This window comes from Capsella rubella, unplaced genomic scaffold (genome assembly GCF_000375325.1).
Source record: "Capsella rubella cultivar Monte Gargano unplaced genomic scaffold, Caprub1_0 scaffold_6, whole genome shotgun sequence".
Classification (NCBI taxonomy): Eukaryota; Viridiplantae; Streptophyta; class Magnoliopsida; order Brassicales; family Brassicaceae; genus Capsella; species Capsella rubella.
The window spans coordinates 16,341,067-16,365,198 of record NW_006238918.1 but is presented as its reverse complement, the minus strand read 5'-3'; the positions used below and the strand labels follow the sequence as shown (position 1 = coordinate 16,365,198).

The 24,132-nt window shown below is 37.1% G+C and overlaps 8 protein-coding genes across 11 annotated transcripts; 1 reads left to right on the top strand and 7 right to left on the bottom strand.

The window, feature by feature from the left end:
• Positions 1 to 337: 337 nt before the first annotated feature.
• Positions 338 to 2,018, bottom strand: LOC111830205. Its single transcript, XM_023781767.1, has 4 exons — positions 1,903 to 2,018; positions 913 to 993; positions 679 to 813; positions 338 to 497 (listed from the first exon to the last, which is right to left on the bottom strand). The coding sequence occupies exons 1-4, from the start codon at positions 2,011 to 2,013 to the stop codon at positions 411 to 413; spliced, it is 414 nt and encodes a 137-aa protein (XP_023637535.1). The 5' UTR covers positions 2,014 to 2,018; the 3' UTR covers positions 338 to 410.
• A 475-nt stretch (positions 2,019 to 2,493) lies between these two features.
• LOC17881824 (digalactosyldiacylglycerol synthase 2, chloroplastic) lies at positions 2,494 to 5,762 on the bottom strand. The gene is made up of 5 exons (XM_006287592.2): positions 5,504 to 5,762; positions 4,786 to 5,135; positions 3,831 to 4,097; positions 3,311 to 3,660; positions 2,494 to 3,178 (listed from the first exon to the last, which is right to left on the bottom strand). The coding sequence occupies exons 2-5, from the start codon at positions 5,080 to 5,082 to the stop codon at positions 2,662 to 2,664; spliced, it is 1,431 nt and encodes a 476-aa protein (XP_006287654.1). The 5' UTR covers positions 5,083 to 5,135; positions 5,504 to 5,762; the 3' UTR covers positions 2,494 to 2,661.
• An 80-nt stretch (positions 5,763 to 5,842) lies between these two features.
• LOC17884270 (methionine adenosyltransferase 2 subunit beta) lies at positions 5,843 to 7,627 on the bottom strand. Its single transcript, XM_023780748.1, has 6 exons — positions 7,231 to 7,627; positions 6,911 to 7,070; positions 6,627 to 6,814; positions 6,418 to 6,544; positions 6,191 to 6,321; positions 5,843 to 6,113 (listed from the first exon to the last, which is right to left on the bottom strand). Exons 1-6 carry the CDS (start codon positions 7,459 to 7,461, stop codon positions 5,973 to 5,975), a joined length of 978 nt encoding a protein of 325 aa, XP_023636516.1. The 5' UTR covers positions 7,462 to 7,627; the 3' UTR covers positions 5,843 to 5,972.
• A 96-nt stretch (positions 7,628 to 7,723) lies between these two features.
• On the bottom strand, positions 7,724 to 9,248 carry LOC17881954. Of its 2 annotated transcripts, none has more exons than XM_023780749.1 (5): positions 9,179 to 9,248; positions 8,809 to 9,046; positions 8,532 to 8,717; positions 8,288 to 8,439; positions 7,724 to 8,025 (listed from the first exon to the last, which is right to left on the bottom strand). In XM_023780749.1, the coding sequence occupies exons 1-5, from the start codon at positions 9,197 to 9,199 to the stop codon at positions 7,996 to 7,998; spliced, it is 627 nt and encodes a 208-aa protein (XP_023636517.1). In that variant the 5' UTR covers positions 9,200 to 9,248; the 3' UTR covers positions 7,724 to 7,995. The 2 variants fall into 2 exon arrangements, with proteins under 2 accessions (XP_023636517.1, XP_023636518.1); XM_023780750.1 differs by having other exon boundaries at positions 8,288 to 8,433.
• On the bottom strand, positions 9,212 to 10,285 carry LOC17884572. Of its 2 annotated transcripts, none has more exons than XM_023780751.1 (4): positions 10,035 to 10,285; positions 9,721 to 9,912; positions 9,455 to 9,642; positions 9,212 to 9,274 (listed from the first exon to the last, which is right to left on the bottom strand). In XM_023780751.1, exons 1-3 carry the CDS (start codon positions 10,279 to 10,281, stop codon positions 9,470 to 9,472), a joined length of 612 nt encoding a protein of 203 aa, XP_023636519.1. In that variant the 5' UTR covers positions 10,282 to 10,285; the 3' UTR covers positions 9,212 to 9,274; positions 9,455 to 9,469. The 2 variants fall into 2 exon arrangements, with proteins under 2 accessions (XP_023636519.1, XP_023636520.1); XM_023780752.1 differs by having other exon boundaries at positions 9,262 to 9,350; positions 9,727 to 9,912.
• A 707-nt stretch (positions 10,286 to 10,992) lies between these two features.
• Positions 10,993 to 15,247, bottom strand: LOC17882677 (NAD-dependent malic enzyme 2, mitochondrial). Its single transcript, XM_006287250.2, has 19 exons — positions 15,087 to 15,247; positions 14,753 to 14,936; positions 14,548 to 14,644; positions 14,330 to 14,448; positions 13,941 to 14,237; positions 13,785 to 13,845; positions 13,600 to 13,703; positions 13,438 to 13,521; positions 13,237 to 13,343; positions 13,034 to 13,136; positions 12,623 to 12,721; positions 12,390 to 12,455; positions 12,224 to 12,296; positions 12,064 to 12,150; positions 11,922 to 11,976; positions 11,760 to 11,831; positions 11,620 to 11,682; positions 11,409 to 11,523; positions 10,993 to 11,311 (listed from the first exon to the last, which is right to left on the bottom strand). Exons 2-19 carry the CDS (start codon positions 14,900 to 14,902, stop codon positions 11,240 to 11,242), a joined length of 1,824 nt encoding a protein of 607 aa, XP_006287312.1. The 5' UTR covers positions 14,903 to 14,936; positions 15,087 to 15,247; the 3' UTR covers positions 10,993 to 11,239.
• Positions 15,248 to 16,452: 1,205 nt separating this feature from the next.
• LOC17882723 lies at positions 16,453 to 18,258 on the bottom strand. Its single transcript, XM_006289443.2, has 3 exons — positions 18,164 to 18,258; positions 17,775 to 18,000; positions 16,453 to 16,722 (listed from the first exon to the last, which is right to left on the bottom strand). The coding sequence occupies exons 2-3, from the start codon at positions 17,949 to 17,951 to the stop codon at positions 16,633 to 16,635; spliced, it is 267 nt and encodes an 88-aa protein (XP_006289505.1). The 5' UTR covers positions 17,952 to 18,000; positions 18,164 to 18,258; the 3' UTR covers positions 16,453 to 16,632.
• A 207-nt stretch (positions 18,259 to 18,465) lies between these two features.
• Positions 18,466 to 20,754, top strand: LOC17883693 (putative threonine aspartase). 2 transcript variants are annotated; one of them, XM_023781174.1, is made up of 10 exons: positions 18,466 to 18,644; positions 18,747 to 18,797; positions 18,885 to 19,005; positions 19,108 to 19,146; positions 19,286 to 19,368; positions 19,468 to 19,719; positions 19,799 to 19,962; positions 20,057 to 20,186; positions 20,271 to 20,375; positions 20,473 to 20,754. In XM_023781174.1, exons 1-10 carry the CDS (start codon positions 18,501 to 18,503, stop codon positions 20,560 to 20,562), a joined length of 1,179 nt encoding a protein of 392 aa, XP_023636942.1. In that variant the 5' UTR covers positions 18,466 to 18,500; the 3' UTR covers positions 20,563 to 20,754. The 2 variants fall into 2 exon arrangements, with proteins under 2 accessions (XP_023636942.1, XP_006287871.1); XM_006287809.2 differs by having other exon boundaries at positions 18,467 to 18,644; positions 19,113 to 19,197; positions 19,287 to 19,368.
• Positions 20,755 to 24,132: the final 3,378 nt, after the last annotated feature.

Below are 24,132 nucleotides of genomic sequence, written 5' to 3'. Positions count from 1 at the left end.
AGACAATTGATCGTTTTTTCTTTGTTGAAGAGTGAAATTAAGACAATTAAGACATATTGGACATGTTTTTTTTATCGTCCAAACAATGAAGTCAAAACGTGAACAGTAAACGCTATTTAACGGTTTAATCTGGTTTACTAATCGTTAATCTTTGTCTCGATTGGACGGGTATGAATATTAAGCTTTTTTAAAATACATGTTGTTTCGTAAAGAGTATATAAAATTTATGTTGTTATATGAAGAGTCGGAAAGTTTGGATAGTATTAGTGAGAACGGGGTTAGTACGGGTTGGAAAATAACGGTAACCCTAACAACTAACAAGTAAGTTTTTATTAGCCAGACAAAACATGAAACCACAAACAAAAAAATAGTTTTTTCAAATGTGCGTTGAATTACACAACTAGTTTTAATTAAACGGCTCGACGACATGTACGGACATTGTGGCCGAGGTAGTGACATCTACTGCACCTACGAATCCTTGTTCCCGCATAAGGGTTCTGCAAAGTCAATTCATTTATCAAAATGTGTTCTTAATTATATATATATGGTGAATTTAACGAACACCACCAGCTTCATATGGGAGGGTGCAGTGCATGATATATATCTTTCTCCGAAATGAACCATACAATAGATAATTATATAAGTAGAACACTGAGAATGATGAAAGATATGACTTACAATCTTGAGGATGATTGGATAAGGACAAGTAATGCAGTTATGTCCAATCTCTTTGCACCTTGAACACACTTGATCCTTCTCTTCCTCGGCTGTTTCTCTCTTAAGCCAGCTTTCGCTCTTCACGTAATCATGTGACTTGCAGATGTAATGAACAAAAAAAATATATATGTATACATGAATAAGTTCATTGGCCAATGAGAAAGAAGATTTGGTGAGTGCTTTCTTTTTGTTTACCTCATCCGCCAATTTACGGAAGTGTCTGTAGAATGTTATTTTAGAGTAAAACTTTTGTCTTGTTCTTACATTCATGTAGTACTGTAATAAGAAGCAGAAACTCGAAAGGTAAGAAAACTTAGTTTAATGAACAGTACACCATAGATTTTACAAGTGTGAGGGATAAAGTATCAATGACGAACGATTACAGTTTGAGACAAGAATCTAAAGTCGTTAGATACTTGGACGTTACTGTCGAATTATAGTTTGAATGATCAGTGAGAATATCTAATAGCTCTAGTCAACAAATCCAAAACAAAGTAATGTAAGCCATTAATTACTAGCAAAATAGAAATGTAATCCAACATCATCTTGTATATATATGCATTTGTTGCTATCTCTTCAATGAACAATTCCCATAACTCTCAAAGCAAAAGACAAATTACGGAGCTTCACATAATTAACTCAATAGACATCACGTATACGAGCCATGCATATCAGTGGAACTTTAGCTTCAGTAACAGGGTTTTAAACAGCAAAATATCTCTAACTCTACTTAAATGTTTAGCAATCTATTTGCTAATGGAAGTAAATAATAAAATATACGATCAGACTCGTGTGATGATACATAATCCCACTTCTACAAATTCCAAAATGTTGCGAAACTCACAATATACAGTACATATACACATGTATCTTGACATAAAATCATGTGTTTTAGCCTTTAAGAATATTAGCAATTCCCAATAGAGTGATTGTTCAGGTAAGTAAAATGACTCAATTCCAGGTGTGTTACAAACTAAACCTCAAAAGCTCTTCAAACATAGTCGTAAATCAAGATAACAATATCATATATATGTCGTATTTCAACCGAAAAGCACAAATCAAACACCAGAGGTTATATGTAGAGAGATGCGATGATGGGATAAGTAAATGCATGAGAAAACATCGTATAGTGGTAATGAATGCAGAGGAAGTGGAATAATAGTCAGAAGATGAATATGTACATACCGAATTATTAGGTCGACCGCTACCATTGACTTGGTGGTGAGTGACCCACAAGTCAGGTAAGAGTATTTCTTTCTTGGCCTCTTTGTTTCTAGTGGAACTGCTCTTAGCCATCTCTCTCTCTCTTGTAACGCTCGAGCTGATTGATGATAAATGTCGCCTCAGAAAATTAACATTTCATTGGTTTAAGACAAGAAGAAGATAGAGTTGCATAAAAGAAAAAGAGTGTTGTCTCGGTAAGGCTAGAAATCTCCACGTGTTCAGCTTTGACCAACGGCAAACGAGAGATGTTGTTTGTGTTTTCTTTGGCTACTGGGTTTCAACGGTTCTTTTGTTGGGCTTTCTGTTTGGAATGATTATGCCAACTTTGAGCAAATTATCGTATTTCCTCATATTAGGGTTTCTTTTCCTTATTAAAGGAACCAGCCGTTACAAGTTTTGAACACTGCCCTCACGATACGTCACCGTTTTACTATAGCCAACCAGATACAAATTTACCACATTTGACACTGGGAAAAACTACAAAAGAGGAAAAGAAGGCAAAAGAGAGGTAATGTCAATCTGATGTGAATATGTACAAATCTGATGTGAATATGTACAAATCTAATTTTCATTTTAATGTAAACAATCAACATTACAAACCTTTAGAATGATTCAAATAAGTACATTGATTATGCACCCAAAACAACGCCTGGAATCCGCAGGCAGGAAATATAGAAAATAAAAACACATTATGATTTACATGTTCACAAGAGTCAATGGTTAATCTTCCTTGAGACTATTTGGGGAAGGAGTCATAGGAGACAAGCCAAGATCTCTGCACAACTCTTCATCAGGCTGCAAGCTTCCAGGGATAGCACCAAAAGCTCTTCTTGAAGTTTCAAATCCGGACGCCAGGAAATGAATATACGCAGACATGTCCTCCAAGTTTTTCCCCACACTAAACGACGACGACGCAAACACACTTCTCTTTGATAAGCTCGAATCAGCTCTTGATAACCGGCTCAGATCGGAGGCCTTTATAAACCGATGTGTAGCAGCTTCCCATGATAGTTCATGCCTCTGTTGCTCTGTTAGTTGCGATGGTTGCTCCCCAAGAGCCTTGAGTGTGGCTCTAACAAAACCGTTTCCATCGTCATAGGCTCTGCAGTTGGGAAACTGTTTGAAGAACTCATTCGATATGTGATTTGCGCACACTACAATTTTTCCCATAGCCAAGGCTTCTGCAGTTGTTGTGCAGACAACATCTGTCGTGCTCGGGTTAAGAAACACTTTATAGCTGAAGTACAAGATGTAAGAGTTTAAGCTATATAAACAGAATCCGATAGACAGCAAGGAAAACTGATGTTGAGGCATTACTTTAGCTAAATATAAGGACATGATGCATACTTGGCTGTTAAACTAGACTTACTTGTGAAATAGTGAGTCGGCGTGATCACGTCCTGGGTATACATTAACCATCAAGTCGAGTTTTCGGGCTGCTTCTTTGATCTCTTCAGAGTCCTCTCCATCACCGTATAAATCAACCTCTAACTCAGCGAGTTCCTTTTGGTGTTTCTCAAGTAGTGTAAGAAGCTCCTTGTATCCTTTGCTCCAGACCATCTTACCAATGTAGTATGCGCCTTTAGTGAAGGGCTGTTCCTGGAGCTTCTGCTGTTCTAGTTTTCTCAGACCAATCTCAAGGAATTTAGGGTTTACACCATGAACATTGCAGACTACAGAATTAGGGTAATCTTGAGTCGCAGCGGATAATCTGATTACCTGCAGGAGTAAAGTTCATTAATAAGAGTTCTGATTCACATCATACTGGCGGGTCATAGGCCAATATACTGTCTTCATTTTAATCCAGTCATTAGATAATCATACTAAGATACCAACATATACAAAATTTAGCAATCAATCCACCATGTCCTGGCTATAAAGAAGTTTACCTTGTGGCAGTAAATGCCAACAACCCAACTATTTAAGTACTTGAGGAGAAAAGCTTTGACACGACCTTGTTTCTCTCTTTTAACGTATTCCAAGTAGTTTGTGTGTACGATCCCTATGACGTAGTTGAACTTTGTTTTCCATTTTTTTCCATGGTGAAACCATGTGAGATGCTCAGGCTCCTCCAGGACAGCAATGTCTGCCTCTTCATCAGGAATGGCGTTAGATATATCCCCAACAGGAAGAATACTTCTTTTATCCGTTGCAAACTGCAATAAGATAAGTTACTGTCAAACCATTGAAGAAAACTCAGCAGGGTGAGATGGAAACTAAACTCAGAAAGATAACATCAGCATTCACGGGTGACCATTAGTTCACCCGCAAAAAGAGAGAAAATGATATCCGTGGCAGAATATGGAAACCCCATAATAGTTATGTAAAAATTCAGAGGTGTTCTATTTAGTGATAAGAAGGGTACGACATAATGTGAATGATCATGCATACATAAGTAAGACATGAATTATAGGCAAGTTTATGTGAATTAGACAAAGGCAAGACAGATGGAGAAAGCACATACAGTAATAGAAATAATCTATCTCCATGAAAGATTGGATACAAAAAGGGATCCTAAATACAGGGTTTCACATAAATAAATGACATCTGTTAGAAAGATCACATACCATATTAACAGAAAAGTACAGATAAAAGTGAGATAATGAAAGATAATATATATATTTTTTTTTTTTTTTGTGAACAATGAAAGATAATATATATGGGCTGAGAAGTAAGATTGACAATGGTGTGATGGTTAAGGAAAGCAGGAGAGGTATGGATAGAACTCAACACAATATAATACGAGAAAGTGAAGAGAACAAGAGAAGTCACCCACTTGAAACGAATTAGTATCTATTTGATACCCAAAAGAAGATTGTTGGGGAAGGGCAAGCAGAGTTATACCTTTCCTGGATAGAAACGTATCTCAAAGCCTAAAGGAAATGAGAGTCTTTCTTCAAGCCAGTGACGGACATAGGCTTCATGCTCTAATGGGGAACTAAAAGTGATGTTATTTGGGTAGACAAGCTTTTGGTGCTTAACAGTCAGCCATGGAATGACCAAAGTGACTCGTCTATCCCCGTCATTTGCGAGGTAGGCAGCACGGAAGAGAGGATTAACAGCAGTTCCCGTCAGCCATGGAATACTAGCTGTGGTAAATATCACAATGTGTTGTTGCTGCTGCTGTTTCTGTGTCGTCATATTATCTCAAGCTATAACCTCTACCAGTGAAAAATCTGTAGCACTCCAATACCCTGTGAACAAAACTATTTTAGATTTCTATCTCAGAAAATCACAAGATAAAACGATTCAGCAACGAATGTGTTCTTTTGTGGCAACATTTAATAGAAATGAACATAAGCATCTTATTTAAAGCTAGGAATCCAATAGATTCTTCTAATCATTGAGTTGATCTGATTGCGGCATCATTCCCAATAAGAACAACTGTTGCAACTACAATTCTAATATTCTGTGAATTCAAACAATTTTATACAGCGATTCCGAAATAACATCTGAGAGAAAAACATTCCCAAGAGCCCAAAGAGCAAATCACACAAGAGACAACGAGAACGTGAAAAATTAAGAGAAGAATCACCAAATCAAACCGAAAATGAAACCATACCTGATAAATTCAAATCCAGAAAGAAAATATCTCTGGGGGTTGAGAGATTGTACAAAAGGCAAAATCTGATTCGCGTCAAAGTAAACGTGAAAAAAGAAAAGAGAAGAAACAGTAATCTAGGGTTTGCGTGAGAAGGAGAAGGTAGTCTTCGTCTTCTTCGTCGTTTAAACAAAGAACAAAGTTTACAGGGTGGTCTCCTCCAATCCAATTTCTAACATTCTTTGTCCGCCAAGTCCCCAATGACCAAGGAAGAACAAGGATCGACTTTGCGTGTCTAGACTACGTGCCGTTTCTTTTATATTTATATAAACATCATCATGTTTCACTCTCCTTACTCCGTTACTCGAACCAAATATTGTTAACTTAATTCCAAAATCAATCATATTGGTTTTACACTGGTTTTCTCAAACCGAGATTTTACCCATAGAAAATAAGTAAGAAGAGCAGGGGAACTCAAAGAAATAAACAATCATGGGAGGTTTTGAGATTCAGACTCAAGGAGGGTTAATCTAACACCATCTTTGAAAGAAGTTGGAGAGATCTCAAGTGTCTGAATCAGTTTTGTTATGTCCATAGATATATCTGCTGGTGACACCACACCTCGATCAACCTGAGAATACAGCTTTTACTCACTCATCTGCAAATAATGAATCAACAGCTGAGTGAAATCTTGCCTTACAAACATACCGATGATGCAGACACAGGTTTAATCAAAGACAGGTCGTATCCTCCCACTTCTGCAACCACTTGAGCCATTTCAACACGAGATAGTCTCTCGGGTCCACCAGCATTCAAAACCAGCTGCATCTGTTTATGATCTGAAAGCAAGCAACAACATGTTTCTTATGATTGTTTCTACATTTTCTCTACTATGATGCAGATTAGACAGAGAGACTCATTGAGAAAGAATCTACCTGAGGCAACCCATCTGTCTATTAGATTCAAAGTGATATTTACGAGGTCCTTAACATAAATGGGGCAACGAAACTCGTCGTGGAAGAACTCTACCGTTTCTCCAATCTTTAAGGAGCTATCAATCCACTAAAAACATTAAGAAGACCAGATTCAAGGCCAGTTCAATCATCTCAAGTGTAAGTCTGCGAAGGTGTGAGCTGAGAGGCACCTGAATTGGGAGATTCTTGGGGAGAGGTGATAGAGTCTGAGGACCAAAGATGATACTACTTCTCACAATTGCAAAGTTTTGACACTTATCCTTGATGAGGAGCTCTGCTGCAACTTTTGATTTCCCATAAACGTTGACTGCAACAGTCTCATCTTCTTCCTTGTAGAAGGACTTGACACCTTCATAAACTGAAATTGAGACAGTAAAACGAAAACCGAGTAGAAAAGCTGAAGTCATGACTCATGATGATTAAACACTAACTAATGCCAAGTGGTATAACTAACCTTGATCAGTAGAGAGATGAATCAACAAGGTGTTGTTTGTCTCAAAAGTTGACAACCAATTTACAAGAGAAGTAGGCACATTGACAGACATGGCTGAATCTGGATCTTGCTCGCAAACTCGAGGAACGGACAAAGCAGCACAATTCACGACCACATCAGGCTGTAAATCAAAAGTAACAAAGGTTGTTTTCAGACCACAGAGTCTAATACATACACAGATTCATGGCCATTTTACCAGGGAACTTAGAATCTGGAAGAAATCGAAGCAACTTCTACGGGAACATAAGCATAATCGAGCTAGAGTATTACGAAATCGAAACCTGACCAAAGTCCTTGGTTATGGAATTAAGGCCTAGACCGGATTTGAGATCGACGGGAAACGCGGGGAAATGAAGGAATGCGTCGAGCAAACGGCGGGGAAGGGGAGAAGAGTGGTGAGTGAAAGCGACGTCGTACCGATCTCTGCCATTGTTGACGGCAAAAGCTTGAAGCAAATGCTGACCCAAGTAGCCAGTGCCTCCCACAATAACTACTTTAGTCTTCCTCTCCATAGTTTCCCCAATTTCTCCGATCACTCTCTCCGGCTTTTGCTTATTTTAAAATAAATCAGTGCCGTCTTTTAAAAACATTCAAAGCAGTATGGAAAGTTATTTAATTGTGCTGCCGCCTGGTCTCATCACATAATCATACAACCCCGAGAGGGATATTGAGAGGGCAGCCGTGACACACTATAATGGTAACCTCAAACCATGGCTAGAGATTGGGGCTCCAAGATACCGAGGAGACCAAGCTTCTGGTCAAAAGCATGTACACTATCTCAGAGAATGCAACACAAATCCTTAGAATTAAGAGTATGTTGTGAGAGCATTGTTATGTCTCAATCTGACGAGATGATCATTACATGAAACTATACACCGTCCGTACGTAAAAGAAGATTCGTACCAATAGGCACAACCAATGGTTATTATTGCAACATTACAGGCATGCAATAAGCTAAGGCAAACATGGATGGAAAATTAGGTGATTAGTAGTATGAGGAGTGTGAACCAAGTATGTAGTCTTTTTCTTCTCCTTCTTCTTCTTGTTCACGTCCTCCGTTTCTTAGAAGCCTTTCCCTACAATGTTTTAGTTTTCATTAATAAAAACCCCCAGAATTCTAAAGATTAAAAAATCTCAACGTTGTCTGATGTCAAAAATTAAAGCCCATCTCTGCTTGCTTGGAAAACCATATGCAAATCCAGTGGAAAAAGTGAGGACATGGGTCAGATTCAGGCAAACTACTTGCGGTAAAGAGGTTGTTCGACTCAAAAATAGTTAGACAGTAACACAACATCTTGACACAAAAGTATGTCCAGATTGGCTTGGATGCTTAATTACCTCATGTGAAAGGTTTTGTGAATGGTTTGGACTAGAGAGATGCTTGGTGAAGTTTTCTAAGCCTTGGCCACCAATATGATTGCATATTAACCAACTCCAGCTGCCAGATTCACCCGTTTCACTGCACGTCTCCTCTTCAAGAGCCCCTGAATCTGGAAAAGGGAAGGGAAGTAGCTAGTTTAGCAACATATTTGCTAGTCATTTCAACAATAACACTGTCTGTGAGAGAGGTGAAAACACACACCTGCCAGAAAAGATCTTCCCCATAGGATAGAGTCTTGTTTAGGAGAAGAATAGGAAAACAGCCGGAAAATGTTGTATCCACTCAAAGGTAGAGGGAAGCCTCTCGGATCGCATTTGCCCAAAATATTAGCCGGGGGTGGAGACGTAGAAATCAACCGAGACATAAGCGACATGATGTCTGTGGAACCTGTTTCAGAAACTAAAGACTTGAGACTGTGTTTTTATCATCCATTATTATACTGTAGGAATTAAGGCATAAAAAATGAGAAGATAGTAACCGTGAGGGGCGTAATAAAGAGTGATTCCAGTGGAAGAGAGATCTTCAAGGATGTCATCATGGACGTCTGTTAGTATGCCAACGGCATAGATGGTGGGAGGAGCAGAGTAGCCATGAGATTTCAAAAACCAATTGATGCACGGACGGACTAGACGAGCATCAAAGCCAGGGGGAACCGGAAACAAATTGATGTCCCAGAAGACCGATGTTACAGCCTCAGCCTCCTCTGGAGTAGCCTTCTACAGATGTGAAAAGGAAAACTATTCTATTGGTAGGAGGTTTTGAAGCAGACAGACACGGGTTCAAAATGTAGGCAAAACAAAAACTAAAATGTAGAAATCTCAACATTATCAGATCATACTAAAACTTGCCTCTGGTTGCCATCTGACCATGGTGGGAGGATTCTCATCCTCGTCCCTGAATCTCTGCAAGGGTAGATAATCCTCGACAGGCAAGTAGTCCAACTTCTGTTTGAAAAAAAAAACAAATGCAGATCCCGGGGAAAAGGATAAAATGGCCTCAGATTTAGGCAGACAAAACTAGCTACAAGTGAGAAAAGGGAAAACAAGTAATGGGGGCTGTTTGATCTATAAAAAAAAGTGTTGACACAACAAGTCAGTAAGGTTTTGGCTAGGAGGCTTAATTACCGTAAGTAGGTGCTCTTAGGAAGAGAGATGACTGGTGAAAGTTTCAAAGCCATCTTCGCTGGTGCCATAAAGATCTACGTCAGAATGAACTCGGCTTTGGACAGCAGGAAGAGGTCGGCATATTGAGCAGAACCAGCTGGTAGATTCATACGTTTCACTGCACTTATCCTCCTCAAGTGTCCCTGACACTGCGAGGCAGTAAAAGTTGAGCTAGTGTACAGCAACAGGTTATTTCAACAACAGTGTGAGAGTGGACAAATAAATACACAAACTTGTCAGAATTAAGTTAATCCAGCTGATGGCGTCTTCTTGAGGGGAAGAATATGGAAACGGACTGAAAAGGTTGTATCCACTCGGAGGTGTAGGGAAGCTATCCGGATCGCTTATGATCAAGATATTAGCTGGAGGTGAATTATTGTGCATCCACGCACTCGCAAATACCAAGATGTCTGTGACACCTGTTTCAGAAGAAAGACTTGAAAAAAAACTCTCCACTAGAGAAACTAAAGACTTGTGAAACTCTCTCTCTCTCTCTCAATTCTATTCATCAGGTATGAGGATGAGAATAATTAATACTAACAGAAGGCGCTGTGCAAAAGAATGATCCCAGTGGAAGAGAGAGCTCCAAGGATGTCAACATGGACGTCTGTTAGTATGCCAACGGCGTAGATGGTGACAGGACCAGAGTATCCATTAGATACCAACAGCCCATCAATGCAAGGACGGATCCGGCGTGCATCAAATCCAAGTGGAACCGGAAACTCCTTGATGTCCCAATAGACCAATGTTTCAGCCTTACCCTCCTTCCCCGTAGCCTTCTTCATCATTCAATAAACCTAACCAAATCTATAAAAAAATTCAATATTGGGGAAACATATCGTCGCTAAAGAGAACGTACATCAAAACAACAGATAGATACGCATTAATAGGATACATCGATTGACACGGTTAAATCACTGATCGAGATACTTGTGGTGAACATATATATACTGTATATATTGATAATTTGTAAACTCTAAGCTGAGAAATTCACCTGAGGAGAGATACGCACGCAGAGTTGGTTGAATCTCGAAATCTCGCCTTGCGTCATGGAAAGCTTAAGTAACCAACCAGTCGTTACAAATTTTGAACACGGCCTCAAGATACGTCGCCGTTTTATCATAGCCAATCTTAACACAGTTTTATTTTATTTTTTGAAGGATTCAAAGTATTATTGACCAAAGAAGAAAAGAACTAGTGTTAGGCAAAAGAAAGGTAAAATCAGTTCGTTATAAATATGTAGAAATCTAATTTTCATGTTAATATAAACGATCAACTGTACAAAGACATTTAGAATGATTCAAATAGTAGTACAGTACACATTGATTATACTACACACAACCTTAGAATGATTGAAATACTTCATCCCTCTGTTGCTTTAGTTTCGAACCGTTTCCATCAGCATAGACTCTGCAGTTGGGAAACTGTTCGAAAAACTAATTCTATGTGTTTGTCGTCAAGGCTTTTAAATGGTAAAGCAGATTCAAAGGCCAAAACAATGTGGAAAGTAACAATTTCATTATTGCCAAAAAAAAGTATATAAGAGTTTTTAATCTTCCATCAGACATAATCGTAAGAAGTTGGAAAAATGTCAAAAAGAAAGGACAAGTACAGGGTGGTGACCTAGATAACTAAACCCTGTTCTTGTTCTTAAGCCCTCTTTTGGCATTGTATTTTTAAAGATATCACATTTTGAAGAGAAAGAATGTTGATCACAAAAGGAAAGGTTTTGTCTTTCGGCGCTGTCTATTTCTCATGAACAAGAGGGCTGTAGATTGGGAACCACATATTGCGTGTGATGTAATTCACTGTGTCCTCCTGTTGTCATAAGAAAAAAGAATGCAGTTAGATTCCAATTTCTAATTGCCTTTAGACATGTTTCTATACTAATAAATCTTAGTTTCTCGATTGATACCTTGGACATATGGCTGAGATCTTTGGGACCAACATCGCCATGTCCTTCTGCAATGTCATCAGAAACCGCAGCTCGTAGAACAGCTGCCCCGACTTCAGCTGTTATGTGTCGGATGCTGCGTTTTTTGTTCAGAAACCAATTGCTTAACATAACAGTTTTGAGATACTATAAAAAACAACGGATGAGAATGGCAGGGAATTAGAGGAAATACTTGTTGATTGAAGGGTAAAGGACTCCTTTTTGGACTTCTTCATCAGTCATGTAGGACGCAAGGCTGTGTATGTTTGAAAACTATTAATCGAGCTCGATTTTTATGGTTGAAAACAGAAGAGAATCAAACGCAATCATTACCATTCAGAAGCTGCTAGCAGCATATCATCAGTTACAATCCGAGCACCAGAGAGAAGAGTCCCTAGTCCAATCCTGGAGACGTTAATGACCACAGAGATTCTGTCAAAAATCTATGGATTGAAACGCAACACAGTGAAACAGTTTTCAAGAAAGAAAACGAACCCAGGGAATAGGTACATGTTGTTAGCCTGATTCACATGTCCTACTTTACCATTCTCTGCACGTGGGACAAGAGAAGTTGAATATCTTTAGATCCTAGAAAATTTAGACACAGATATCATTAATGAATCCCACCATAACATACCAAGTTCAACGTTCTCAAATGGGCTTCCACTTGCAAAGACTATGTTTCCTCCGGCATGCTTGAAAGCATCAACAGCAGTGCACTCAGCTGTCACACCAAAAGAGATGTTGAGGGCACAGTATTTAGTGTTTCATCATTTTGAAAAGCTAAAATTACAAACCATTCAAGGTGGGATTCGACATAGCAAAAATGGCAGGCTTGCATGAGTCAGATTCTCGCATTGCCTTGAGAACCTTTGATGATTGAAACCAGTAAACCATATAAGTAAAACTATTAAATTAATATATAGTTCATGAAAGTATTTGTTTTCTAAGAAAGTCCCATACTTCTTCATGGAAGATACCACCAACTCCAGACAAACCAAGAAGAACATGTGGTCTCACCTTCTTCACCTGAAGAAGTTTTGAATATAGACAGAAATATTATAATATGATTCTGACTAACTTTTGGGGACAGTAAAAATATGGTAGATTCTGTGTTGCTTTAAGATGTAGAGAAAGAACAGAAAGTCAAATTTTAAGATTGGGTAAGGCACGAATTCAATAAGGCTTAGGCTTACCACTTCAACGATACTTGCTCCCTCACGTATTTCAGCTGGATTTTTAGCAAAAGGTACAGCTCCTGGGTCAAGTTTTGTCCTCTCCGTGGTGACAAGACCCTGAAATCCATATAGCCATTTTCATTAAAATATTTAAAGGAACACGATTTCAAGTGGCAAACAGATGAGGAAACAATACGTTAAACAATCCAAAAAAGAATGGCTATTGGATAAGTTTTAAAACGTTTTCTGACTTTTTCTAGGTAAGCTCTTAGTGGAATGATTAAGACAACATCCAAAAGCAAGCTCTAAAAATGACAATAATATGACAGTTTCAAAGTCAACTAACCTGTGAACTACACAGGCTTAATTACTTATTATCAAGCAAGACAAACAGATTCATATGAAGTGTAGTGAAAAACAAAAACTTACATCTTTATCTATCAGGTAAAAGTTTTTTGTTGCTTCAATCTCGCTGATACCTGCCATTCTTGCAACTGCCTGTACTGCCATCTTAGTTACACCAAGCCCAGCACTGAAAGTTATAAAAAATAAATACAATGCAAAGATGAGGAAAAAGTTAATGACAAAATATGTATACAGTAGTAAACGATTCCAAGTGAATATCCAAGTACCTTCCAGCTCCCACCACAACAATCTTTTGGTTCACAAAGTCAGACAAAGGCCGACCTTGAGCTCTTACAGTTCCCAATAGTCCAGCCAGTGCAACACCAGCAGTTCCCTGAGAATACACAAACCTTATTATTTTTGTTAAAAGATGTACACAAGGAGTAGCTATAATGCAAAACAGCTGGATTGCAACAATCTGAGCATACCTGGACATCATCATTGAACATACAAAATTTCTTCCGATATCTTTCCAATGTTTCAAAAGCCCATTTCGCTTGGAAATCTTCGAACTAATATGATGGAATGAATCATTTAGTTCTTCTTCCAACCGAAAGGTAAATCTGAAGAAGATACTAGAAGATATATACCTGTACAACGGCCTTTGGCCAACGTGTAAATGCAGCTTCCATAAATTCATCAATAATCTCAAGGTACTCCTCTCCTTCCAACCTAGGTTGTCTGACTCCTAGATCTGTAAAATGGGAAAGACACACAAATGAGATATCAAGGAAATACATCTACACCACATTGACCAATTAAGGTCACAGCTTACAGAGATCATTCTGTAGGAGCTTTTCATTGTTTGTGCCCACATCCAACATAATTGGCAAAACCTGCAGAAGAACAAGCATATAATTTCAAATAAAGAGATGAAACCTTTGTTATGGACAGCCAAATAAAATACAAGATCATGTTGAGATCTACATACTCGTTGTGGATTGATTCCTGCTGCAGCCACATACATGTCAAGCTTTCCAATAGGAATCCCAATACCCTGGACTCCAAGATCTCCTAAGCCAAGAATACGGCTACCATCAGTGATGACAATCATATCAACCTGCTGAGCTGGCCAGTTATAAATCATAGACATCATCTCTCCTTTGTCTTTGGCACTGAAGTACATTCCTCGCGGTCTTCTGTACAAACCAGAATAGTTCTGACAAACCAGTCCAACAGTGGGAGTGTATATGATGGGGGCAAAATCTTTGATGTTATCAATAAGGACCTGCAGAGAAGAAGAGCTATGTCTGAGGGAAGTGCTATGTGGGGGGGTTAAGGGGAAAAAAAGAAGACAGTTAGAGAGCGAGGCAAACTCACTCGGTAGTACAAAGTCTCATTACGGTCATGCAATCTATTCAACATTCTCCATTTAGCTAATGAGACAACGTTTTCAGGCTGCCCATGAGTATTCCTCTCTAGGGAACGAAAAGACTCAACTGCCAAAGTATGTTGATACCAAAGCCTCAGAACCCCAATAGAAAATATAATCATCAAAAGAAAGATAACAGTAATGGGAAATGGATCTAATGACATACTGAAACGATCATATTGCTGTTCACAGGACATAACACGAGGAGGAAGCAAGCCTCGTAGCCCCAATCTATCTCTCTCAGTCAAAGGAAAACCAGTGTCCTGCAAAGGGAGAGCATAAACAACGCATTCAGCATTATGACTTGAATCAAAGGAATCGTTTTTTCTAGAACCCTAAAAAATCAGAGGATCGAGAACACAAAAAGCGACCTTGTTGAACCATGGATCGTGGAGAATATCAGCACCACGCTTGTGGACGATGCAAGGACCAGGAATTGCAGTGGAAAAGCAGCGCCGAGATCCGCGGGCTCTTGCGGCAGCCGCAGCCTTAGAGAACCCAGCAATGTTCCTCCACATCATCGGTCCCAAAATTCACTCAAGATCCGACCCGACACTACAGTGCGCAATTCAATGATAAAGACAAAGTTCAAACCCAAAGAAATAAACAGAGAGACTAAAATGATGAGGAAAATCTCTGCTAGTACAAAAAAAAAAAGAGATTGAAAGAGAAGGATACAAAAAAGCTGCGATCGCTTCTCCTTACGTTTCCAGTGTGAATTGGATTGTAGTTCCTCTCTCCCAGTCCAGCTTTTTAAGAAAGAGAGAGAGAGAGTAGAAGAAGAAGACGAAGCTGTCTGAGGGAGAGGGAAGATGTCTGAGAGCTGCCCGAAGAAAAGTAAGAGCTCAAATAAAAGGGTCAGACAATAAATAAGCATCTCTCTCTCTCTCTCTATCATAGATGGGAATGAGTATATTGATGCTTATAGTCAAAATCGTTTCCAATTTTCCAATTCGAAAATGAGAATTTAATTCTTTTTTCTTCTAAAGTCGTAAATACAAGGAAACATATTGAAGTTGCCCGAAACAAAAAGGGCAATGAGGGTATAAAGGGGATTTTCAATATAGCCATCGCCACGTGGACGGTTCTAAATCATTTTCCAGGCAAATTGGCGATGAGATTAGAGGTGAAAGGCCATTCACCAATTCGCCGTTGGATCATTGCCACGTGTATCCGCGTTATCGTATTCCCACTTTTATCCATGCGTGTGCCTCTGGTAAAATATATTACGCCTTCCTAATATAAAAGGTCTCAAGTAAACAAATAATAAATGAAGGAAAACGAAATGTAATAATAAGTATAAATATTTTGAGAGATTCGGGTATTTTAAGTGAAAACCATTCATTCTTTTAAAAAATGATTCGCTGCGGCGACTTGACACCGTCAGCTTTTTAACTCTTAAACCACCAGTGCTTTCGTTAAAACATTTCTACCACTGTTGACCCCAAAAAACATAAGAAATTTCTACCATTCATTCATGTGTAGAACGAATTTCGAATCCTGTAAAAAAAATTTATTCTTATAAAACACACCTTTTTAAGAGCCGACCAAAAGTTATAATAATACATGTACTTATATTATTTATTTTGACATTAAGAAAACATTTAAGATGTGTTCGTATTTCACAATCAAACATTAACAGTAATCTTTATTTTCTTTTGTCGGCCTATAACCTTGATTTCCAATTCATAGACAGAGAAAAACTATTATGTAATCTAGCTATATTATATACATATTACACATTCAAGGATCTTTACCATGCTCGTAACATTTACATGGTTAATTTCATTGTTGGAATGATAGATACCTATGTATATAGTTCTTGGTACTTTAAGAGTTCTTGGTATCAAATGCTTATTCTGGCCATCGTAGGCATAATCTAAGATATATTCTGCATTCTGGTATATCATCAATTCAGGCACGTACCTATATATTCAGATTCCTAAAGCACTGATTCGAAGCTAGGTCAAAGTAAAAGCGTATAATGATTATTCAAAACCCAGATGGATTCTGCCTCGGAAGAAACCCACCCCTAGATTATTCACCCACATATTTACAGACATTGATAAACTGGAATATGGAAAGACATGAAAATTCTTGATTTTGGAAGATTCCATGTGCTCTACATGGCAAGGCAAATACATATTATTATGCTCACAGCACTATGAAATTCAAAGACAGAGCTAGAATGATCACAGTCTGCAAATAAGAGACCTATTAAAGGGTTCTCTCCAAACCAAGCAAAAATACTTTAATGCTCTTTTTCGTAATCGTCCTTGGTTCCAAAGTTCTTGCACCAGATCTGCGATGGAATTGGGCGTACTGGCATGTGTGGCCTTTGCTGAAAAAGAAAAAGAATAAAAAGACTTTTCTTAAAATGATTATGATCATCAAAAACAAGAAAGTGGAAACATATGTGGTAGCATGGACATATACAAAATATAACAATTTCAGTGCCCATTTTATTCACAAAGGACTCAAGCATTAGGCTACAATATATAAAAGTAATGCAAGTCTTCAATCATTAGAACTCAAACCACTCTCTAAAAAATTTTGGTGCACTGAAATTACTGGGTTCCAGAAGATTAGATTTCAATGTCAAACTACATAGTCAACTGATTTCTTCTCAAAGCTATAGCAGAAGAACAAAACCCAGGCAAACTAGGAAACATATTCAATGAAATCACCCAGAGGGAGGTGGTTCACAAACAATAGAAAGTAACTAACATACAACACAAAGTAATGTGGTGATCGGAATCAGGGTATGGTGAGCTCAAGATAATCACAGAGTGCAAATCTAATCAGGCCAGAGACAGACATCAAGAATAGGTTCTCATTTTGCAAAACATTAAACAGTCACTGATACATGAATTAATGGCAATGACTGACAAATTCGTGATATAACACATGGAACTGAGTATAAGAAGCGTGCTAGTTTCAGAAAAAAAAAAACACATTAGTATGTTTTTCAAGACTGCCTGCTTATGAAACATATTAAGGAATGCTCTGTTAGAATAGCTAGCTTCACACAAACTGTATGATCAGAAACATCAAAATTTTGCAGGAGTAGATAGCAACTATTATGTACTGCGAAGCACTTAATAGGCTAAAGAAATTTAACAAAGATAATAGAAATAAAAAGGTTCCCTAAACCATGCTAGACATTGAATTATGGAATGGGCAAAATCAAATCTATTTCCACAAAACCAAAAACTATTGACAAACTCAGACCAAGAACAAAACAAGATATGAATGAAGAAAATATATAGATTCCAGTATACATATCTAAGCCATTCCTTTCTACTCATAGAATACAAATGTTATTCATACTAAGTTGTACACTTAATATTCTTTTCCAATCAAAATTCCAGGAACAAAGTAATGAAAGTATACCTCGAGCTTAGCAGAGAGCTGGGCGATGGGGATGCAGACAAGGAAAACGCCGAACATAGCAATGGCGGTGTTCCGACGCCAATGCTTGGGCCTACAGTAAGGCCCACCAGACATACTCCAAACTTTGGCTCTGAAATCGCCACCTCCTCCTCCATGTCCATGCTCAGCTCCTCCCATTTTTTCCTAGATCGGATCGATTAGTGCCACCAGACACCGATTGGTTTCCCTAATTAGATGGTCAGATCGATCAGTAACATGAAATGGAAATGATATAGAATCAACAAACCCTAGCATGATGCTACATTACTACCGACATTGATGCTAGATTCAACGAACTAAGTTTTCAAATAGCATGATTCCGGTTGATATATGATTAGGAATTAGCTTACCTTAGCGAAATCAGAAGGATCGCAAAGAAAGAAGAAGACGAAGAAGATGAGACTTTCGCTACTTGTTCTAAAGGGGTAGTAAAGAGGGTGAACCAAACGAGTTATGGCATTTGCTGTAATTTATCTGAACTCTCAGGGTCTTTATGCCTCTAACAGTCATCTTTATTTGGGCCTTCTAAACTTTTTACTTTCTCTTTAGCCCATTTAAAGTTTAATGTTGTCCAACTCTTCTCTATTCTTGCAAACGACACGATGTTTGCATCTCTAACGCAAGAACGGTAGACGGCTTTTTTGTGTCTCTATTCCTTGGGGTTTCAAGGGGTTTCGCCTGAAAACTATGGCTGGCGACGGAGCTGATCAAAGTCGGCGCTTTTTCGTGGCGGTTCACGTCGGTGCCGGATATCATGCGGTGGGTAACGAGAAATCTCTAAGATCCGTCATGAGACGCGCTTGCATAGCCGCGTCGACCATTCTTCGCCAGGTCCTTATTCCAGTTTCAATTTCTTTGCTTTTGTTCTGCTCAATGCATTATCAAGTATCAGATAATCAATTCTCTAGAGTGCATTACTTGAATTTTCTTTAGGATTCTGGTGAATGCATTGATGCTGTTTCGGCCGCCATCCAAGTCCTGGAGGTACTTGTTTGGTCTTTGTCCTTTATTAAAGAAGAAATAAACTCTTTACTGCAAGGGCTGCTTAACCATGAATCTTTGTTAAAATAGGACGACCCGAGCACGAATGCTGGTAGGGGATCTAATCTGACAGAAGATGGTCGTGTAGAATGTGATGCTAGTCTTATGGATGGCGGTTCAGGGATGTTTGGTGGAGTTGGAGCAGTTCCAGGTACACTTATAAACCTCTCATCACTCAACCTGCTTCTTTTTACTTGTTTATCAAATTACACTACACGTTGAATTGCTGAATATTTTGGACAATGAACTGTAGATCAGGTGTCAGAAATGCCATCAATATTGCTGCTTTGTTGCTGAAAGAGCAGATGAATGGGTCATCTCTGTTAGGCCGTATACCTCCTATGTAATGAATCACTCTTCTTTGTTCTGATACCAACCAAACATTGAATCTGTTTCATAGCTAGCACTGAAATTTCTCATCTGCCTCCCCAGGATGTTGGTTGGTGAAGGAGCTCGGCGTTGGGCTGAATCCAAAGGCGTTCTTTTATCTGAAACTGTCACAGAAGCTGATCAGGTTAAAATTTTCACATTCTCTTTACTTTATTGTCAGTCACCTGGTGGTTTTATTCCTTGAGAATAATTTTTTTGTCCTACGTATTGGTTGTTTAAACAGTGGCTGGTTACAGAGAGAGCAAGAAATCAGTGGAGAAGGTTCAAGACCATGCTTTCTGAGGTAGAGGCAAAGAGTATCCTTTCTGGTGAAGAACAGCCCAGAGAAACCATGAAGGATGAAACATGTGAGGAAAAAAAATCACCCTGTGCAGCAGGAGATGAAGATAAGATCATGGACACTGTTGGCGTAATTTGTGTTGACAGTCAAGGACGCATTGCGTGTGGGTCCTCAAGTGGTGGTATCGCAATGAAGGTAATATTTATCGATTCCGAGCTGTTCTCTTCTACAGAAAAACAAATAATTATCCTCTCTTTTGGATAATGCATTTCAGATTAGCGGCCGTGTGGGTTTAGCAGCAACTTATGGTTCTGGTTGTTGGGCATCCTCTGAAGGACCATTTGGAGTTCCATTCTTAGTTGGCTGTTGTGTGTCTGGAGCTGGAGAGTATCTTATGAGAGGATTTGCAGCTAGAGAGTGTTGTACTTCATTGTCACTGTATATATCCTTAATCCTTCTAAATGGTTATGCTTTTCTTGATGTGGTTTGTTCCTTAACAATAAAGCTAAGAAGGGGTTTCTTATGCTCTTAGTTCACAGGCTGGTCCAGCATCTGCAGCCATGAAGGTTTTACGTTCTGTAATGCATCAAGAGGGTTCAAAGAGTGGAACTGCTGATAAAACTGCTGGAATTCTAGTAGTTCAAGTGGATGCATCAGTGGCGGTAAGCCCAAGTTTTTAAAAAACTTATTTGGTTTTTTTGGTTCTGAATCTTAATTGCTATTACTGTTCTGATTTCACTCTAAAGGTTCCTGGAAATAAGCCAGAGCTGAATGCTGTTGAGATAGCAGCTGCTTACTCGTCACTGTCTTTTGGTGTGGGATACTATGGGAACTCTATAGAGAAGCCAAAGGTATGGTCTTTCCTTTTGAGTACAAAAACGAAAATTTGTCATCATCAATGGTGGAACTTGAGAACTAAGTGTGGGATCATCGGGTCTCTTTGAACAGATTTCGATTCTCAGGACGAGGAGACAAATGAGCAAGGCTGGGGTAGATCATTTTGAAGCCCGTGTTGATCTCCGCTCAACCTGTTACTGATTTATTTCTACTCTCGGAGAAACTGAGTGGAGAAAACTAGTTCTGGATGGGACACACTCACACACCGCCTTTTCAACATGTATTTAAAATTAAATGTAAATTCTGGATCAAGTAACAAGAACAGATATACTTATATGGTAAAAGATAATTTCTTATCTGATTTAGAACTTAATTTAATATATTGTGTGTCAAGAGTATGTTTGTCCATGTTGAAACGTGATTTGATTATGAAATTATGTAAGTTATAATTTAGTAATAAATAAAAGAGAAATTGATACCAATAACCTTTTTATGATACCCTTTTTTAAAAATACCCTCTTTTTTTACCATTTTCATTTTTGCCCTCTTTTAATTTTTAATGGCTATTTTACCCCTATTTGAAAGAATATTCTTTCACAAAAGAAGCAATATTCCTTCCAAAAATTTTCCCCCCAAAAATTTCCCGCCAAAAACTTTCCCGCAAAATTTTCCCGCCAAAAAGGTTTCCGAGAAAAAATTTGCCCGCCAAAAATTTTTCCGAGAAAATTTTCCCGCCAAAAAATTTCCCGCAAACAAAAAAATATTTTTTCAAAATTTTCCCGCCAAATTTTTTTAAAGGGTTTACAAGATTTTTTTAAAGGGTCTTTTAAAGGGTTTACAAGGGTTTTTAAAGGGATTTACAAGAGTTTTTAAATGGTTTTTAAAAGATTTGTAATGGTTTTTAAAGAGTTTTAGAAGCCTACAAAGGTTTTTAAATGGTTTTTAAATGATTTACAATGGTTTTTAAAAGTTTTTATAAGTTTATAACAGTTTTAAAAGGATTTACAAGAATTTTTAAAAGATTTTAAAAATTTACAAGGATTAAATTTTTAAAGGTTTTTTAAAAGGATTTACAAGTGTTTTTAAAAGGATTTAAAAGTATATTTAAAGGCATACAAAGATTTAGAAATAGTTTTAAAGGTTTTTAGAAGTTACAGAGGTTTTTGAAGGGTTTACAAAAGTTTTTAAAGGTATTACAAGTTCTTTAAAATGGGTTTTAAGGATTTACAAGGGTTTTTAACGGGTTTTAAAAGTTTACAAAAGTTTTTATTAAATGATTTATCACGGTTATAAGTGGGTTAAAAGGATTTACAAGTGTTTATAAATGTTATAAAATGATTTACAATGGTTTTAAAAGTTTTACTCAAGTTTTGAAAGGTTTTGGATGACTTTTAAAAGATTTACAAGAGTTTTTAATGGATTTTTTAAGGGATTTATAAATATTTACAAGGTTTTTTAAGAAATTGCGGAAAAATTTTAGCTGAAAATTTTTGGCGGGAAAATTTTTGGCGGAAATTTTTTGGCGGGAAAATTTTTTTGGCGGGAAAATTTTTGCCGAAAATTTTTGGCGGGAAAATTTGGCGGGAAATTTTTCGAAAGGAATATTCTTTTTGTTGGAAAGAATATTCCTTTTTTCATCATAGGTTATAATAAAGGAGGGTAATTTAGTCATTTTGTACATTGAAGGGGGTATTTTTGAAAATGAACAACTTGAGAGGGTATTTGTAAAAAAGGGTATCATAATAAAGGTTAGTTGTGCAAATCTCCCTAAATAAAAACATGTAATATATTTTTCTTAGAACTTTTGTTTTGCTTTAATTTATTTTTCCTATTTAAAATTTTTAAAACACAATTACAAAATTTTTGTATTATTCTACCATGCATTTAAATTTTACTTCAACTCTAAAACACATTAACACATGAAAAATTCTAAAGTATGATTACTAATATAAGAGTTTGAATCATACTATTATTACTAATATAATTGTCATAGTATGTATTGGTGGTACTATTTTAAAATTTAATTTATTCTACATATTTTTTAATTATTATTTATTACCATGGAAATCAATTATATATATTTTTTTAATTTTAATAAATTAATTCCATGTTAAAATTATATAAAATTCATTTTCATTTATCTATAATTTCTATTAATTGTAAATAACATGCACTAAATGAATGTTTTAAATTTATTTTTAATATAAAAATAAATAATGTTGCTTATGTAGATGCTTAGTTGGACATCCTAAATGGAGAGAGAACTCTCCTATTATATAATATATATATATATATTCTCAACCACTTTGATTCATTTTGGATTCGAAAAACATACTAGTTTGAATTTTAGAATGAATTTTCAATATGTTGAGTTAGCATTGGCTGCTTTGGAGCAGTATAAAAACGCTCAATTCAGTGGTCAGGATGTTTGTCTTATCCAATCTGGAGACAACCAGTAGTAGTTGATTTTCTAACTGCAAATTGATATTTTCGTTGGCAGGTATAAAGCATTTTGTATCAGAAATCCTAAACTGCGAAGTCACGATGCCGTCAAACAATTTGTGAAGAGAAAATTCTGTACATATGGAAGGATCATTCACTTTTTTCCTTCGAAAAAAGAAAATATGTTCTATTTCTAAATGGTTCTGAAGCCTCAGTATACCTTCAAAAGATGTGAAAAATATCAAAAGTCTTAACGAAAAAAAAATGCAAAATGGATAAAAAAAAGTGATTGAACAGGAATTATATGGGTGGAACTAGAGAGGTAGTGTCTTACGTGAATAAAAGAGAGACTAATTGTAATGAAAAAACCTAAGTTTAATAATTATGCAGTATATTTTAGTGTAGTAATTGTAATGAAATTATGTTTTGTTGATTTAGAATTGTCATTCAACATCACTATTGGGTTATCATATTAACGTAAATTTATTTCTCATGATTTAGGATTTTTTTTTCTTTGGCTGTCTCTTTTGAATAATATAATGTTTTCTAGTCTCATCAATTGCAATAGTCTCGAAAATAATAATAAAAAAATTACAATATGCAAAACTACACCAATTATATTTTGGTCCATGTAGATTATATCATACAATCCATGAGGCAAGGAAAGCATAGGCTTGCGGCCGACAATAATAAAGATAATGTTCGACCAATTTTGCCTAAAGGTTATGATGGTCTAGTGGCTTGAACTCTAGAATTTATATTAACAGATCACGTGTTCTAATCTAGTTAACAGCTTTGAATGTATGTCTTTCTTCTCTTCAAAAGTATTTATAATCGCAGTCACTGGAAATTTTGGGACGGGTTCCGTATCATCCCTCTCTGCCCCACGCATATTGTTCCACCGACTAGAGTCACGTACTTGTCCTTCATTTCTCGTCCCATTCCTTATCATGTTCAGGATTATTTATTTTTACTTTATTCAAACATATAAGGGAAGAGAAGAGAACCCGTTCAAAAATTCTATATACTTTTCCCAATTCTTCCAAAATTAACCAACATTTTGCCAAAAATATCTGAAATATATGCCTCGAAATTGATCCTTACCCAAATCTTTTCATGAACGATAACATGAGTATTTTACTCAAATGTATTTTACCCCTAAGTTTAGTTACATTTACATGTTCATGTATAAACATCACTAGATTTTTTTTTTGGTTACAATGATTGAGCAAAATCCAAATTTTATTATGCGCGCATGTTGTTATCGTCCGGTTGTTGATCTAGTAGGCATGGGGTTTAGATTAATTTCGCTTTGATCAGAAGTCTCTG